General features: G+C 46.5%; 1 protein-coding gene across 2 annotated transcripts in view; it reads left to right on the top strand.

The window, feature by feature from the left end:
* Positions 1-13,708, top strand: part of NSF (N-ethylmaleimide sensitive factor, vesicle fusing ATPase) — a 146,567-nt gene that overhangs the window by 19,773 nt on the left and 113,086 nt on the right. For both annotated transcript variants that reach the window (XM_055133170.1, XM_055133169.1), the window contains exons 3-5: positions 3,853-3,952; positions 7,306-7,345; positions 11,694-11,860. In XM_055133170.1, the coding sequence (XP_054989145.1) occupies positions 3,853-3,952; positions 7,306-7,345; positions 11,694-11,860 (307 nt within the window). The remainder of the gene's footprint in view (positions 1-3,852; positions 3,953-7,305; positions 7,346-11,693; positions 11,861-13,708) is intronic.

Below are 13,708 nucleotides of genomic sequence, written 5' to 3'. Positions count from 1 at the left end.
TTTGTTGGGGGCTGTGTGCCTGGCTGTGTTCCCAAGGCCCACACCTGGCAGAGCTCAGGGGACTCTCCGTGGTGCCAGGATTCGAATCAGGGCTCATGGCCACGGCTGCATCCTAGGCCAGAGCCTTAAGCTCTCTGCTGTCTCTGTTAAACCGGGCCGAGATCTCCCCAGAGGAATCACAGGAAGATAAGTTGCGGTGCAGTAAGCAAAGGGTCTTTATTGGCTAGCTCTGCTAGCTTGAGGGCTCTCATCTGGCTCAACGACACAGTGACAGCCTTCTTGGAATGAGCAGCCCCGAGTCTCAAAAGCGAGGGGCTTTTATACCGTAGCATTATATAAGAGGAACTTTCTGAGGAAAGTCCCTACCTGCGTCAGATTGGTAACCCTTAGTTGATCTCACCATGGCTGTCTCACTTCAGGGAAATCATGACTCAATTCCAGGTATCTGTGCTCAATTCCAGGAATTCTGGAACCGAAACCTTGGCGTAGCTTCTTCTGGCTTCTTTATGAGCCTGTCATGGCTCTGCCTTTGCTTCTCTATCTCTTATCTTCACAGCCCATACGTCTTTGACATGAATTATTTCATTCTTTTTGTGGGCTGGAAATGGAAGAGATGAGAGTTACGTATTTTATTTCTTATTGTGTCAAACTTGAATACATATGTTTTAAAAATGATGCATGTGGGTTTTGTTTTTGTTTTGGGTCCATACCCAGCAGTGCTCCAGAGGGCTTGCTTTTGGCTTTGCATTCAGGAATCACTCCTAGTGGGCTCAGGGGACCATATCCGGTGCTGGGGATCGAATCCGGGTTGGCCGTATGCAAGGCATGTGCACTCCCTGCTGTAGTATTGCTCTGGCCTGATGTGCTTTTTTTTTTTTTTTTTTTTTTTTGCTTTTTGGGTCACAGCTGGCGGTGCACAGGGGTTACTCCTGGCTCTGCACTCAGGAATTACCTCTGGCAGTGCTCAGGGGACCATATGGGATGCTGAGAATCAAACCTGGGTCGGCTGCGTGCAAGGCAAACGCCCTACCCGCTGTGCTGTAGCTCCAGCCCCTTAACCTATTTTCTTGATAGAACTGAAGATAATATTTATATAAATCATAGAGAGCTTGGTCAATGAGAATTTTGACTGTGGGATCAAAATGAATCTGAATCCTGGCTCTGGCGGTGTCAATCTGAATCATCAGAGAGAAAATTATGTTGATGTTGGTTTTTTCCCTCTCTCTCCTGTGCCCTCATCTTTAAAATGGGGGGATGAGAAACTTCCTCAGAGGATTGTGTAATTCATTTAAAACTCTTTGAACAATGCCTAGCCATTAGTAAGCCCTTAACTAAGAAACATGAAAATTAGAAGCACAAAATATAGAATCATCGCATATGTGCTGCCCGAGCCCATGTGTTGCTGCTGTGTGCCTGTGGTGCCCAGGCACATGTGTCGCCCGAGGCTCCCCTTTGGAAATGTGTACTTTTTTTTTTCTTTTTTGCTTTTTTTGGGTCACACCCAGCAATGGTCAAGGATTACTCCTGGCTCTGCACTCAGGAATCACTCCTGGTGGTGCTCAGGGGACCATATGGGATACCGGGGATCGAACCCAGTTGGTCATGTGCAAGGCAAATGCTCTACCCTCTATATACCCACTCCAGCCCCCAAATGTGTATTTTCATGCTTTCATATCTATTGCTGGGTTGTGTCCTGGGACTCCCTCTCCACTCTGGAGAAGCCCGAGTTCTCTCTTTCTTTGAGCACACGTTTTCTCTCTTCCTCTTCCTCTCTCTCTCTCTTTCTCTTTTTCTCTTTCTCTCTCCCCTTCTCCTCCCTCTCTCCCTCTCTCTCTCTTTTTCTCTTTCTCTCTCTCCCTCTCCTCCCTCTCTCCTTCTCTCTCTCTTTCTCTCTCTCTCTCTCTCTCTCTCTCTCTCTCTCTCACACACACACACACACTCCTCAAAACTTGCAAATAAAACATGTTTTTTCACTTTAAAAATGTAGACATTATGGCAATTTGGTCCTCATTTATTTGAGTCAGTTCCTGTCACTGTGGCCAGAGCATCTGAAGAGCCTGTTTCCAGTCTGGTGCCATCCAGGCTCCCAAGGCCACTGAGGGGAGCCGCTGACAAGGGCAGTGAGGACTCATAACCTCACCCTCAGGCCCTTGCTCGGAACCGCATAGGCCTCCCTGGCCCAGAATCCTAGGGAGTGACCCCTGGCCCCTGAGGCCTGCTGGGGAGTACTCATTCCCCTTGCCCCCCCCCCCAAATCAGTGAGAATTAGTTTATGAAATTTTTTACGTATGTCAGGTTTCAGTGTACTCATGATGGGGTTATTTAGCTTATAATCATTAATATCAAAAATATTATCACCTTCTTAAAGATTTGTTTTAAACATAGTGCTGAATGACAGAGCTGTCTCTCACATAGTGGTGATTTCCTAGTGTAGGAGATGATCTCAGATGATTGTATTTTGGGTCAGTGATAGTCCAGGGTAAGAAGCTTGCCTTGCATGTGGTCAACCCTGATTCTATCCCCAGCATCACAATTGGTACTCTGAGCACAGAACCAGGAATAAACCCTGAGCATTGCAGAGAATGCTCCCCTAAAAAGATGACTCTGTTTGAATTGTTTGCGGGTTAAGTTCTGAGCAGGGCAAGTAAGCCTCCGTAGCACTGTAGCACTGTTGTCTCGTTGCTCATTGATTTGCTCGAGCGTGCACCAGTAACATCTCCATTGTGAGTCTTGTTGTTACTGTTTTTGGCATATCGAATACAACATGGGTAGTTTGCCAGGCTCTCCGAGAGGGAGGGAGGAATCGAACCCGGGTCGGTCGTGTGCAAGGCAAACACCCTACTCACTGTGCTATCGCTCCAGTCCAACAAGCCTCTAATGCATTGAAATAGTACATTAGTAGGTTAGTAAAAGCTGATGTATTTTGTGAAATTTAATATTTTTATCATCTTTTAAAATTTGCAGGTTGTTACTGTTTCAGCAGGTTATGAGAGTTTGAAAGAAATTGAATGCATATTCTTAAAAACTCAGTTTTGGGGTGGAGTGATAGTACAGTGGGTAGGGTGTTTGCCTTACTGACCCGGGTTCAATTCCCAGTATCCCATGTGGTTCCCTGAGCACTGCCAGGAGTAACTCCTGAGTGCAAAGCCAGGAGTAATCCCTGTGCATCACCAAGTGTGACCCAAAAAGCAAAAACCAAAAAAAAAAAAAAAAAATCCAAAAAAACAAAAACCAAACAAACCAACTAAAAAAACCTTTTACTTATTTGTTTTAATCCCGGCCTATTCTCTGGGGCTCACCCCGCCTTGGTTCTGTTTAGGTGTGAAGTGATTCTCAGGAGAGAAAGTTGATCTCGATTTTTATTTAATACCAAGGAATTGCAGTCATTGCTTTTCTTCTTGATTTTTGGACCACACCCAACAATACTCAGAGGTTATTCCAGGCTCTGCACTCAGGAATTGCTCCCAACAGTGCTCAGGAAACCCAGTGGGGTGCTTGGGGGTTGAACCTGGGTTGGCCACGTGCAAAGCAAGTGCCCTCCCACTGTCCTTTCTCTCTGGCCCCTCAGTCACTCTTAAAGTGTTTTCATCCACTCAGGATAAATGTCATGAAGTCCGTGTTTCACACCCTCCCCCGCTTGGTCCTTATTCTGCTCCGTGATGCCTCATTCATCTACTATATGTTGGGACAAATTGAATTGGAAATGAAATGTTTGATCCATTCTCTTGGACTCTGATTTTACCCCTGGTTTCCTCTGGATGTCATCCGGTTGTTGCCTGTAAATGAACTCCCTGTCCCCCCCACCCCCCCACCCCCCTGGCGTGCAGTGCTGATTCTGCCTCTGTCTTTCAGGCATGTGATTGTGAGGACCTCGCCCAACCACAGGTACACGTTCACCCTGAGGACCCACCCGTCCGTGGTTCCAGGGAGCATCGCCTTCAGCTTACCCCAGGTAACTCCCGTCGGGAGAGTCTCTGCTCTTGAGAGTTGTGGGGAATGGATTCGCCAGAGGCGAGCTTCCCCTACATCTGTGTTGGTTCGAAGTGGAGTAAAACATCTAGCCATTCAGGAGTTTACCAACTCACTCTTCATTGCCAGATTTTGCTTTACTCTAGCTGCCTGGCTTGATTTTTCTAAATTAAAAAAAAAAAAATTCTGCAGTGGCAACAGTTGTCCATCAGGTTGCCTGAGTGTTTGTTCTCAGGGTAGAGCGGAAGAGATGACAGATAATTGTACTTATCTGTACAGTTGTCATCTGATACTAATGATCTTGTTTTTATTTCTTTATTTTTGAATCTTTGGGTCACGCCCAATTGTGCTTTGGGTCACACCCAGTTTATTCCTCTCTCTGCACTAAGGGATAACTCCTAACGGGCTCAGGGGACCACACTGGGTATTGGGGACCAAACCTGAGTAAGCCAGGGGCAAGCAAGCACCCTCCCCTGCAACACTATCTCTCTGGCCCCTTAAAAGATTATTATTATTATATTTTTGTGGGGCACACCCAGTAGTGCTGAGAGCTTATTCCTGCCTCTGTGCTCAAGGCTCATTTCTGGCAGTGCTCAGGGGACCATATGGGGTGCTGGGGATTGAACCCAGGTTGGCTACATGCAAGGCAAGTGCCCTACCTGCAGTACTATTGCTCCAGCCCCTGATCATAATGATTGTAAAGGGCAGTGATGTTGGGATAAAGTAGCATTACTCAGCTGGTGCCATAGGGCCATCCTGCATGCCTCCAGGGTTTTCCGAGGATGCTGCAGATGAAACTGTGTAAATGGGAGACTGTGGCATAATACCAGGGAGCCAACCAGTAGGGCAGTAGGACAGTGGGGGCTGCACGGTGGGCTGCAGGCTGCAAGACACTGGATTGAAGAGTGTAGGTCTGAGTCGCGTTCCCTCCCGGACTGGCTGAGTCAGCCTGGCTGCCTGCAGTGACGGAGGGTCTGATGACAGTTGAAACTGTTGGGGGTTCCGAGAGCCCTCCGGAGGCCAGGAGCACTGCTAGCACCAGTATCTCCTTCCCTCCCATGTCTTTGACTCCAGCCACTGATCCCAGGGCCCTGGCACCCAGAGTGCAGCCCCGCCTCCTTCTGGTTTTCGAATAAGCATTGATTTACTCCCCTGGGCTTCAGAGAAATCGATCCAGCATTCATTAGGGAACTATGAAACATCTCTCAGAGCTTTCAACAATTCTTCTCACTTCGCTCTTTATTTTTCTCCACTAGAAGCCTCCTACATCCTCCATGAAATTATCAAATGATCAGATTATCAAACTACTCTCTGCATTTGGTTCTCTAGATCGAGTTTGGGGTACTCCCGAGTTCCTAGCTTTTACAGGGCTCCCATTGAAGATATTCATGGTCAGAAGTTTTTGACTATTTTTCCCTGACTCTCCTCCACTTTTTTTTTAAAGGGACAAGCTATTTATTTATTTGCTTTTTGGGTCACACCCAGAAATGCTCAAGATTTACTCCTGGCTCTGCACTCAGGAATTATTCCTGGCACTGCTTCGGGGACCATATGGGATGCTGGGGATTGAACCCAGGTCATATGCGTACACGGCAAACGCCCTACCCGCTGTGCTATCGCTCCGGCCCCTCTCCTCTCCACTTTTTTTTTTGGTTTTTGGGTCACACCTGGCGATGCACAGGGGTTACTCCTGGCTCTGCACTCAGGAATCACCCCCGGCAGTGCTCAGGGGACCAGATGGGATGCTGGGATTTGAACCCGGGTCGGCCGCGTGCAAGGCAAACGCCCTACCCGCTATGCTATCACTCCAGCCCCCTCTCCTCTCCACTTTTTAACAACAGCAACAACGATGATGGAAGTCCCAAATATCTACTATAGCCAAGTGCAATTCTATATAATCTCTGCAATACATTAGCCTCTTTAATTCCCGAAAGAAACCCATAGGAGAGATACTACTGTTACCCACCCCGGAGGTTGTCTTTGGATTGAAGTGCAGAACAGTGTCCGGTTAGTTTGTGATCCACAGTTTCGGTGTAAATGAAGGACCACACTGACTTGGAGGGTGACCAGAGTGGGATGGGATGTACCAAAGAGGAGGGAGGAGGCAGGAGGCAGAGAAAGGAGAAGAAGGAAGCCGGGGAGAGGCTTGAAGACAGTAGGATGTTGCGCAGTTCGGAACGCAGTGTCTTCTTCTCTACCCACCAGGAAATTCATGATGTGCAGAGGAGTAGCCAAATTTGATTCCCAGCCCAAAAATGTTTTCCTTGCTGTTCTTTGGAGAGCTGTCAATAGTTACTAATTTGGGACTTAATACCAAGCCAGTCCCTGGTCCCTGCCAAGGCACAATCTGGCCTGCCTCTGCATTCTTACCGTCGTTGCCAGCTGGGGCTGGGGGAGAAGCTCAGGTCTGGTTGCAAAGGCCCCTAATCATGGGCTGCTGTGCAGAGTAGACGTGACCACCCGCAAGGTGATTTGAATCCCCGCTTGGCTGTTGGGGATAGGTTATCTGTCAAGTTTTGATGAGTTGAATATTTCTTTTTAAACAAACAGTGTAATTAACCACAGAGGGGCTAGGATGCTGGGATATTCCCTAAGACAGCAAAGTCCTTCAGGAACATTATATTGCGTAAAGAAGCAACGCACCCAGCGGGGCGAGCTTCACTGTAGAAAGATGTGCCTGGTAAGTTTGGGATACAAACTATAGCCTGTGTGTTCGTTTCCCCAGGCAGCTGTGACGCAGCGTCACAGGGTGGGCGACTTAGAGGGACGAAAATGTGTCCTTGCCTAGTTTCTGGGCCACAGGTCTGGAACTCCAGTGCTAGCGGGTGCTCTGTTCTCTCTGAAGGTGTCTGGGAAGAATCTGCCCCTTGCTTAGCTTCTGGCATTGCCGGCATGCTGGCCATTCCTTGACTGGTAGATGCAGCACCTCAGTCTCCGCCCCCGTCACCCAACTTTCTCTCTGTTCAACCCGGGTTCTATCTGCAGCAGCCCATGTGGTCCCCAGAGCCCATCAGGAGAGATCCTTGAGCCCAGAGTCAGGTGTACACCCTGAGCAACACTGGGTGTGGCCCCAAAACCAAAGGGAAAGAACAAAAGGACACCAGTCATGATGGCCAAAGGCCAGCCCTCCTCAGTGTGACCCACTGTCCCTTGCTTGCTGCTGCAAAGGCCCCGTTTCCACACACTGTCCTAGTCACTGATGCTGGGGCTGAGGATGCCGACATGCAGTTGCCGCGCACTGGCCTTTCACTCCGTTTCTGCAGTTCCTAGGAATTTCTCTTTTCTAATTTTAATTTATTTAATTTTGTGGTTTCCCCTCCCTCTTTTATTTTACAGAGAAAATGGGCTGGACTTTCTATTGGACAAGAAATAGACGGTAGGTGTATATTTATCTGCTAGGGGTAAATTTTCATCCTCATTTTTTCATAGTATGCAAAACTATACAATTTTGTGTTCTTGGTTGTAAGACTATTGGACATTCTTACTGCTCGTATGACTGTGAACATATATATGATCTATGTTAGATCTGAGAATGGACATAAATAGTCATAATACTTAAATCGCTCTCTTTTTATCTCTTTGGTATTCTTCCTGAAATTAAAAGTGAATGAGGAAAGAATGTGCACATATTCATAAGTTACAGAGTATTGGAAGGTGTATAGGAGTTCTGTGCAAAAGTGCTAAGATAGAACAGGAGTGGATGAATAGATTAGAGACTGGAAATTCACTTGAGAAATCTCTAGGCAGTAGAATTTTTAATTTTGATTAATTTTATTTTGACTTTTGATTTCTAGGCAACACGTGACAATGCACCGGTCTTAATCCGGGCTCTGCGCTCAGTAATCACTCCTGGCTGATTCAGGAGACTATGGGATGCTAAGGATCGAACTTGGGTTAGACGCATGCAGATCAAATTCCATGGGCAAGAGTTTTTAACATGATTAGTGGGTAAGAGAAAGAAATTACACGGTAGAGACAAGAAAGAGAGGTGTTTTAGGTGAGAAATAACATAAATAAAAGACATTGAGATGGGTGTAAACCAGTTTTAGGAGGTCCTCAGGAAGCATGTTTGCCTGATTAAAAGGACCTGTGTGTCGGGGCTGGAGCGATAGCATAGCGGGTAGGTGTTTGCCTTGCACGCAGCTGACCCAGATTCGATTCCCAGCATCCTATATGCTCCCCGAGCACCACCAGGAGTAATTCCTGAGCATCACTGGGTGTGACCCAAAAAGCAAAAAATAAAAAACAAAAATAAAAAGTAAAAGGAGCCAGAGAGATGATAGTACAGTGGGGGGGTAGGATGCTTGCCGTGCATGCAGCCGATCCAGGTTAGATCCCCAGCACTGCAGGGAGTAATTTTTGAATGCAGAGCCAGGAATAAGCTTTAAGCATCACTGGGTGTGCTCCAATACCAAAACACAGTATTAAAGGACCTGTCTGGACTGGAGAGACAGTATGGGTGTTAAATTAAGGTGTTTGCCTTGTATGTGGTTCACCCCAGTTTATCCCTGACTTCTCTGAGCACAGAGCCAGGAATAATCCCCGTGCATTGCCCGATGTGGGCTAAGTGCTCCTCCTGCACACATTAATGGTTTCATTAATGGTTTTCATTCATTAATGAATGGTTTCATTAAGAGAAGGGCTTGCTGCACTTTTGCTCCTTGAGGGAATTTGTGCAGGGGCGTGTGTGTGTGTGTGTGTGTGTGTGTGTGTGTGTGTGTGTGTGTGTGTGGTGTGTCCCTGTCCCATGTGAGGGGTATGTATGTGTGTGTGTCCTGGGAAAGACTGTGCGTTAGCCATGGTGCTGACCGAGATGCTGTCCATGGTGCTGAAACCAGCAGCTTGGTCCTTTCTATTTAGGAACTTTGATCTTAAACTCAAATACACTTGAAAATAAAAGTTAGTAATACTGATATTTTCACATAATCACTCAAATTTTGGGGAATAAAAATGCTCCACACTGGGGTCAGAGCAATAGGGCAGTGGGGAAGGCGCTTGCCTTGCACATGGCAGACCCAGGTTTGATCTCCAACACACATATGGTCCCTCACGAAGAGTGACCCCTGGGCACAGAGCCAGAAATAGACCTGGAGCATTACTGGATGTGGTCCCCAGCCCCCAGCTTCCCCCTCCCCCCTAAAAGAGCTGCACATATATACAGTTACACATAGTTTGTATATATGTCTGTTTATACTCACATACATGCATTTTAATGTTACGGCATTGTTCGGGAGTCTTGGTTAGATTAAGTGGCATTTTCTCTTTTTTTGTTTTTTCACCACACCCAGTGGTGCTCAGGGGCTACTGCTCACAGTGTGTGCACCCCAGCCTTTTAACCAACGCCCTGCTCCTCAACACTGGGTTCTAATGTCATTTTGATTAAACATAGATCAAGTTTCTAAGATTCTTTTTTGTTTTGTGCTGTTGGAGAATCAAACCAGGTCTTATGGAAACAAGGCATATGCTTTGCCACTGAACCACATCCCCAGCTCTTAGCCCAGAATTTTGTTTTAATTGCCCTAGTGTTCCATATTGTGAACATGTCATCTCTTTTTCCTCACTCCCCTTGAGACTTTGTTTTTCCAGTGTTTTGCTAGTGACAGATAACGCAAAGATGAATCTCGCTATGGTGCTCTTTTCAGGAAGACGTTCTGTCTTTCTGGGACAGAACTTACATTAATATTTCAACTTAGAAAAACTTTAACTGTGTAGAAACAGGTTCACTCTCTTGTTTCCAGTCAGCACATTAGCCTTACTTTCTAGCAATTTTAAGAAAGCACAAATCAGTGCTCACCTGGTGGGAGTGATACCATGAACCCAAAGGTGCTTCTCCCAGGTTGTGGCTGATCCTTGCACTCAGAACATGCTGACTCCTGTCATTTTCCCAGTGTGGGAAAGTACTCAGCCATATGGTTCATAGCAGTGGGAACTGCACTGGTGCTTACCATTGAAAAGAAAAGAACAAAATTGGGGGGGGGGTGAAAAGATAGTGCAGTGGTTAAGGTGCTTGCCTTGCACACGTCCAGCCCCTGGTACCCCATATGGTTACCCAAGCCTGTCAGGAGCGGTCCCTGATTGCAGAGCCAGGACTAAGCCCTGAGCACAGCCGGCTGTGGGTGCCCTCTCTGCTGCCCCCCCAAAAAAAAAACAAATGCCCAGAGTAGGCAGAAGAGCATTCTGAAACTTCCAACTGAGAATTGAGGTCTGAATTTATTATTTGATCTCCATTGCCTTTTCCACTTCTTATTTTTGGCTTTCTCTGTTGTTTTGCTTTTGAAAAAAATATTTTGGGGGCTGGAGCAATAGCACAGCAGGTAGGGCATTTGCCTTGTACGCAGCCAACCCGAGTTCGATTCCCAGTATCCCATATGGTAACCCCAGCACCGCTAGGAGTAATTCCTGAGTACAGAGCCAGGAGTAACCCCTGTACATCGCTGCGTGTGACCCAAAAAGCAAAAAAAAAAAAAAAAAGAAAAAAGAAAAATATTTTGTTTAGTTTTTGTTTGGGGGCCACACCTGGTGATGCTTAGGGGTTACTTCTGGCTCTGTGCTGAGCAATTACTCCAGGGGTGCTCAGGGGATCTTGTAGGGTGACAGGGATCAGACCTGGTTGGTCGTATGCAAGGCAAGATCCCTGCCTATTATATTACCGCTCCTGCCCATGAGAAATGCTTGTTTTAAAAATATGTGCCCAAAAAAAAAAAAACAAAAACAAAAACAAAAAAAAAATATGTGCCCAGTATACTCCTTCATGACATCAAACCCAAATATTAAAACTATGGTTAGATAAGCAATTTCAAGGAATTTACAACTAATGAAGATTAATCTGGTCTAGTCTTTTGTTTCATAAATATGACAGATCACAGCCCAATGTTAGATTTGCCTCTTTGTTTATATTTCTGGTATCCAACTTTCTTAAGGAAAAGGAGTTTGCGCACCTTTCAGCTTCTCACTTTCTCGCATCAATCAAGACTCCTGTTTGGAAATTGCATGTTGTACCAATTGTTTGGGAATCTGCTCCACCTCACCTCATTGTCATTTTGTGCTCTCTTCAATGAGAAGGGAGACCCTGTGGGAGGGCTGTGAGCTGCCTGTAGTCAGTGACGTTGAAGGAGGGAGTGTGCTTCTCAGTCCATCTCAGCATTCAGACAGGCAGGAAACTGTGTAGTGGTTATTTCTAAAAGAGTCTGTGCCCAGGTCTCCCTCCAGTGAAGCCCCTTTGGTCCAATTCTGTTTGGATTTGTTTACGTGAAACTTCTTTGAAATGGGGCTGGAGCAGTAGTCCAGTGGGTAGAGCACTTACTTACTTGCCTTGCACACAGCTGACCAGAGTTTGATCCCCAGGACCCCATCTGGTCCACTGAGCCCCTCCAGGGGTGATCCCTGAGTGCAGAGCAGTAATAAACCCTTAGAAACTATGGCTGTGCCCCCCTCCAAATTTTTTTCTTTGAAACATAATAAATATTTGATATCCCCGAGTTTTTTTTTTGTTTGTTTTTTCTTTCGGGGTCACACCCACTAATGCTCAGGGGTTACTCCTGGCTCTGCATTCAGGAATCACTCCTGGTGGTGCTCAGGAGACCATATGGGATGCCAGGGATTGAACCCCAGTTGGCCGAGTGCAAGGCAAATGCCCTGCCTGCTGTCCTATTGCTCTGACCCCGGAGTTGTTGGGTTTTCGTTTTGTTTTGTTTTGTTTTTTAATCTTGCCTCTCCCCTTCTAGTGTCCTTATATACATTCGACAAGGCTAAACAGTGCATTGGCACAATGACCATCGAGATTGACTTCCTGCAGAAAAAAAGCATCGACTCCAACCCTTATGACACAGATAAGATGGCAGCAGAGTTTATTCAGCAGTTCAACAACCAGGCCTTCTCCGTGGGACAGCAGGTAATCTTGTGGTGTCTTTCATTCGTAAGCGCGTTATAGATAGAGGAACACTTACATTCAGCACAGGCAACATAAAGCAGGGGAGATGTGCTTGCTCAGCCTCCCGGAATCTGCACAGAATGATTCTAACATATGTGTAGGCTCCAGTGCCATGTGTATTGAGATAGCTTTTCTTTCTGCCAGTTGGGGAACATGGTAGGTATGTATTCCAAATTTCTTTCCTTGTTGTGCGATGATGTTTTGCCTTTGGATGTCTTTCTCTCTTACTAATTTATGTCTATGGAAAAGTATTTCTTAGCTTTAGTTATGAGGGGCCGGAGCCATAGTACAGTGGGTAGCATGTTTGCCTTGTTTGTGGTTGACCCAGGTTTGAGCCGCCAGGAGTAATCCCTATGGCAGCAGAACCAGGAGTAAGCTCGGAGCACAGCCAGATGTGACTCCCAGACCAAAAACCCACCACCACCAACAGCAACGCTTTAGTTATGAGCCTCTGAAAAATTTAAAAGAATTGTGTAGAATTTTTTAGTTTTTTTATGGAAGACCAAGAGCCCAGATTTTCTCTCCTTTAAAATGCTGCTGGGGCTGGAGCAATAGCACAGTGGGTAGGGTGTTTGCCTTGCATGCGGCCGACCCAGGTTCAAATCCCAGCATTCCATATGGTCCCCTGAGCACCACCAAGGGTAATTCCTGAGTGCAGAGCCAGGAGTGACCCCTGTGCATCCCTGGGTGTAACCCAAAAAGCAAAAAAAAAAAAAAAAAAAAAAATGCTGCTCATGTGACCCTTTTGATTTTCTTTTAGACTTCAGCAAATATATATTACTAAACTCTATGAAGAAATTCTGGGGCCGGAGCGCTAGCACAGCGGGTAGGGCGTTTGCCTTGCACGCGGCCGACCCGGGTTCGATCCCCGGCACCCCATATGGTCCCCCAAGCATCGCCAGGAGTAATTCCTGAGTGCAAAGCCAGGAGTAACCCCTGAGCATCGCTGGGTGTGACCCAAAAAGCAAAAAAAAAAAAAAAAAAAAAAAAAAGAAAAGAAATTCTGTCCGTTTATTGTTTTTCTGGTGCCGGATAAAACACCTATGACTTGTCCATCCTCCAGAGATTCTCTTCTTTTAAAATTTCCTTAAAATTAAAAAAAATTAAGCACAGTAGTTTACAAAACTTTTAATGGTAGGGTTTCATGCATAATAAAACTTTACATTTTTTTGGGGGTGGGAGCATTTTGGCTATACCCAGTGGTGCTCAGGGCTTACTCCTGGCTCTGCACTCAGGAATCACTCCTGATGGGGCTCGGGGTTCCATATGGGGTGCTGGTGATCAAACCCAGGTTGGCCACATGCAGAGCAAGTCTCTACCCGCTGTACTATATCTTTCCGGCTTTTATCTTTTTTTTCTTTCTTTCTTTTTTTTTTTGTTTTTTGGGTCACACCCGGTAATACTCAGGGGTTACTCCTGGCTCTGCACTCAGGAATTACTCCTGGCAGTGCTCGGGGGACCATATGGGATGCTGGGGATCGAAACCGGGCTGGCTGTGTGCAAGGCAAACACCCTACCTGCTATACTACCGCTCTGACCCCAATACTTTGCTTTTAAAAATGTGAATCCATGCATTGCTCTCTGCTTGTCCACATCACAGTGCTCCTGGTGTGTCCTTCTCAGTCCCCCTGGTTCCTTCCCCCTCCTGTTGCTCCTTAGCAGAGGTTCACCACGGGTGGCCCTGGGCCTGTGAGTGCCCTGGAGCCCTTTCAGAGGGCTTGTGGCCTCAGGATTTTCACGTGAATACCAAGTGTTCTTTGTCTTTCCCCGTGTCCGCCAAAGCCCATGGCAGTGCGTTGCGGACACTCA

The sequence above is a fragment of the Sorex araneus genome, chromosome 3, assembly GCF_027595985.1.
Source record: "Sorex araneus isolate mSorAra2 chromosome 3, mSorAra2.pri, whole genome shotgun sequence".
Classification (NCBI taxonomy): Eukaryota; Metazoa; Chordata; class Mammalia; order Eulipotyphla; family Soricidae; genus Sorex; species Sorex araneus.
The sequence above is the reverse complement of the archived record's forward strand: the minus strand, read 5'-3'. Positions and strand labels throughout refer to the sequence as shown.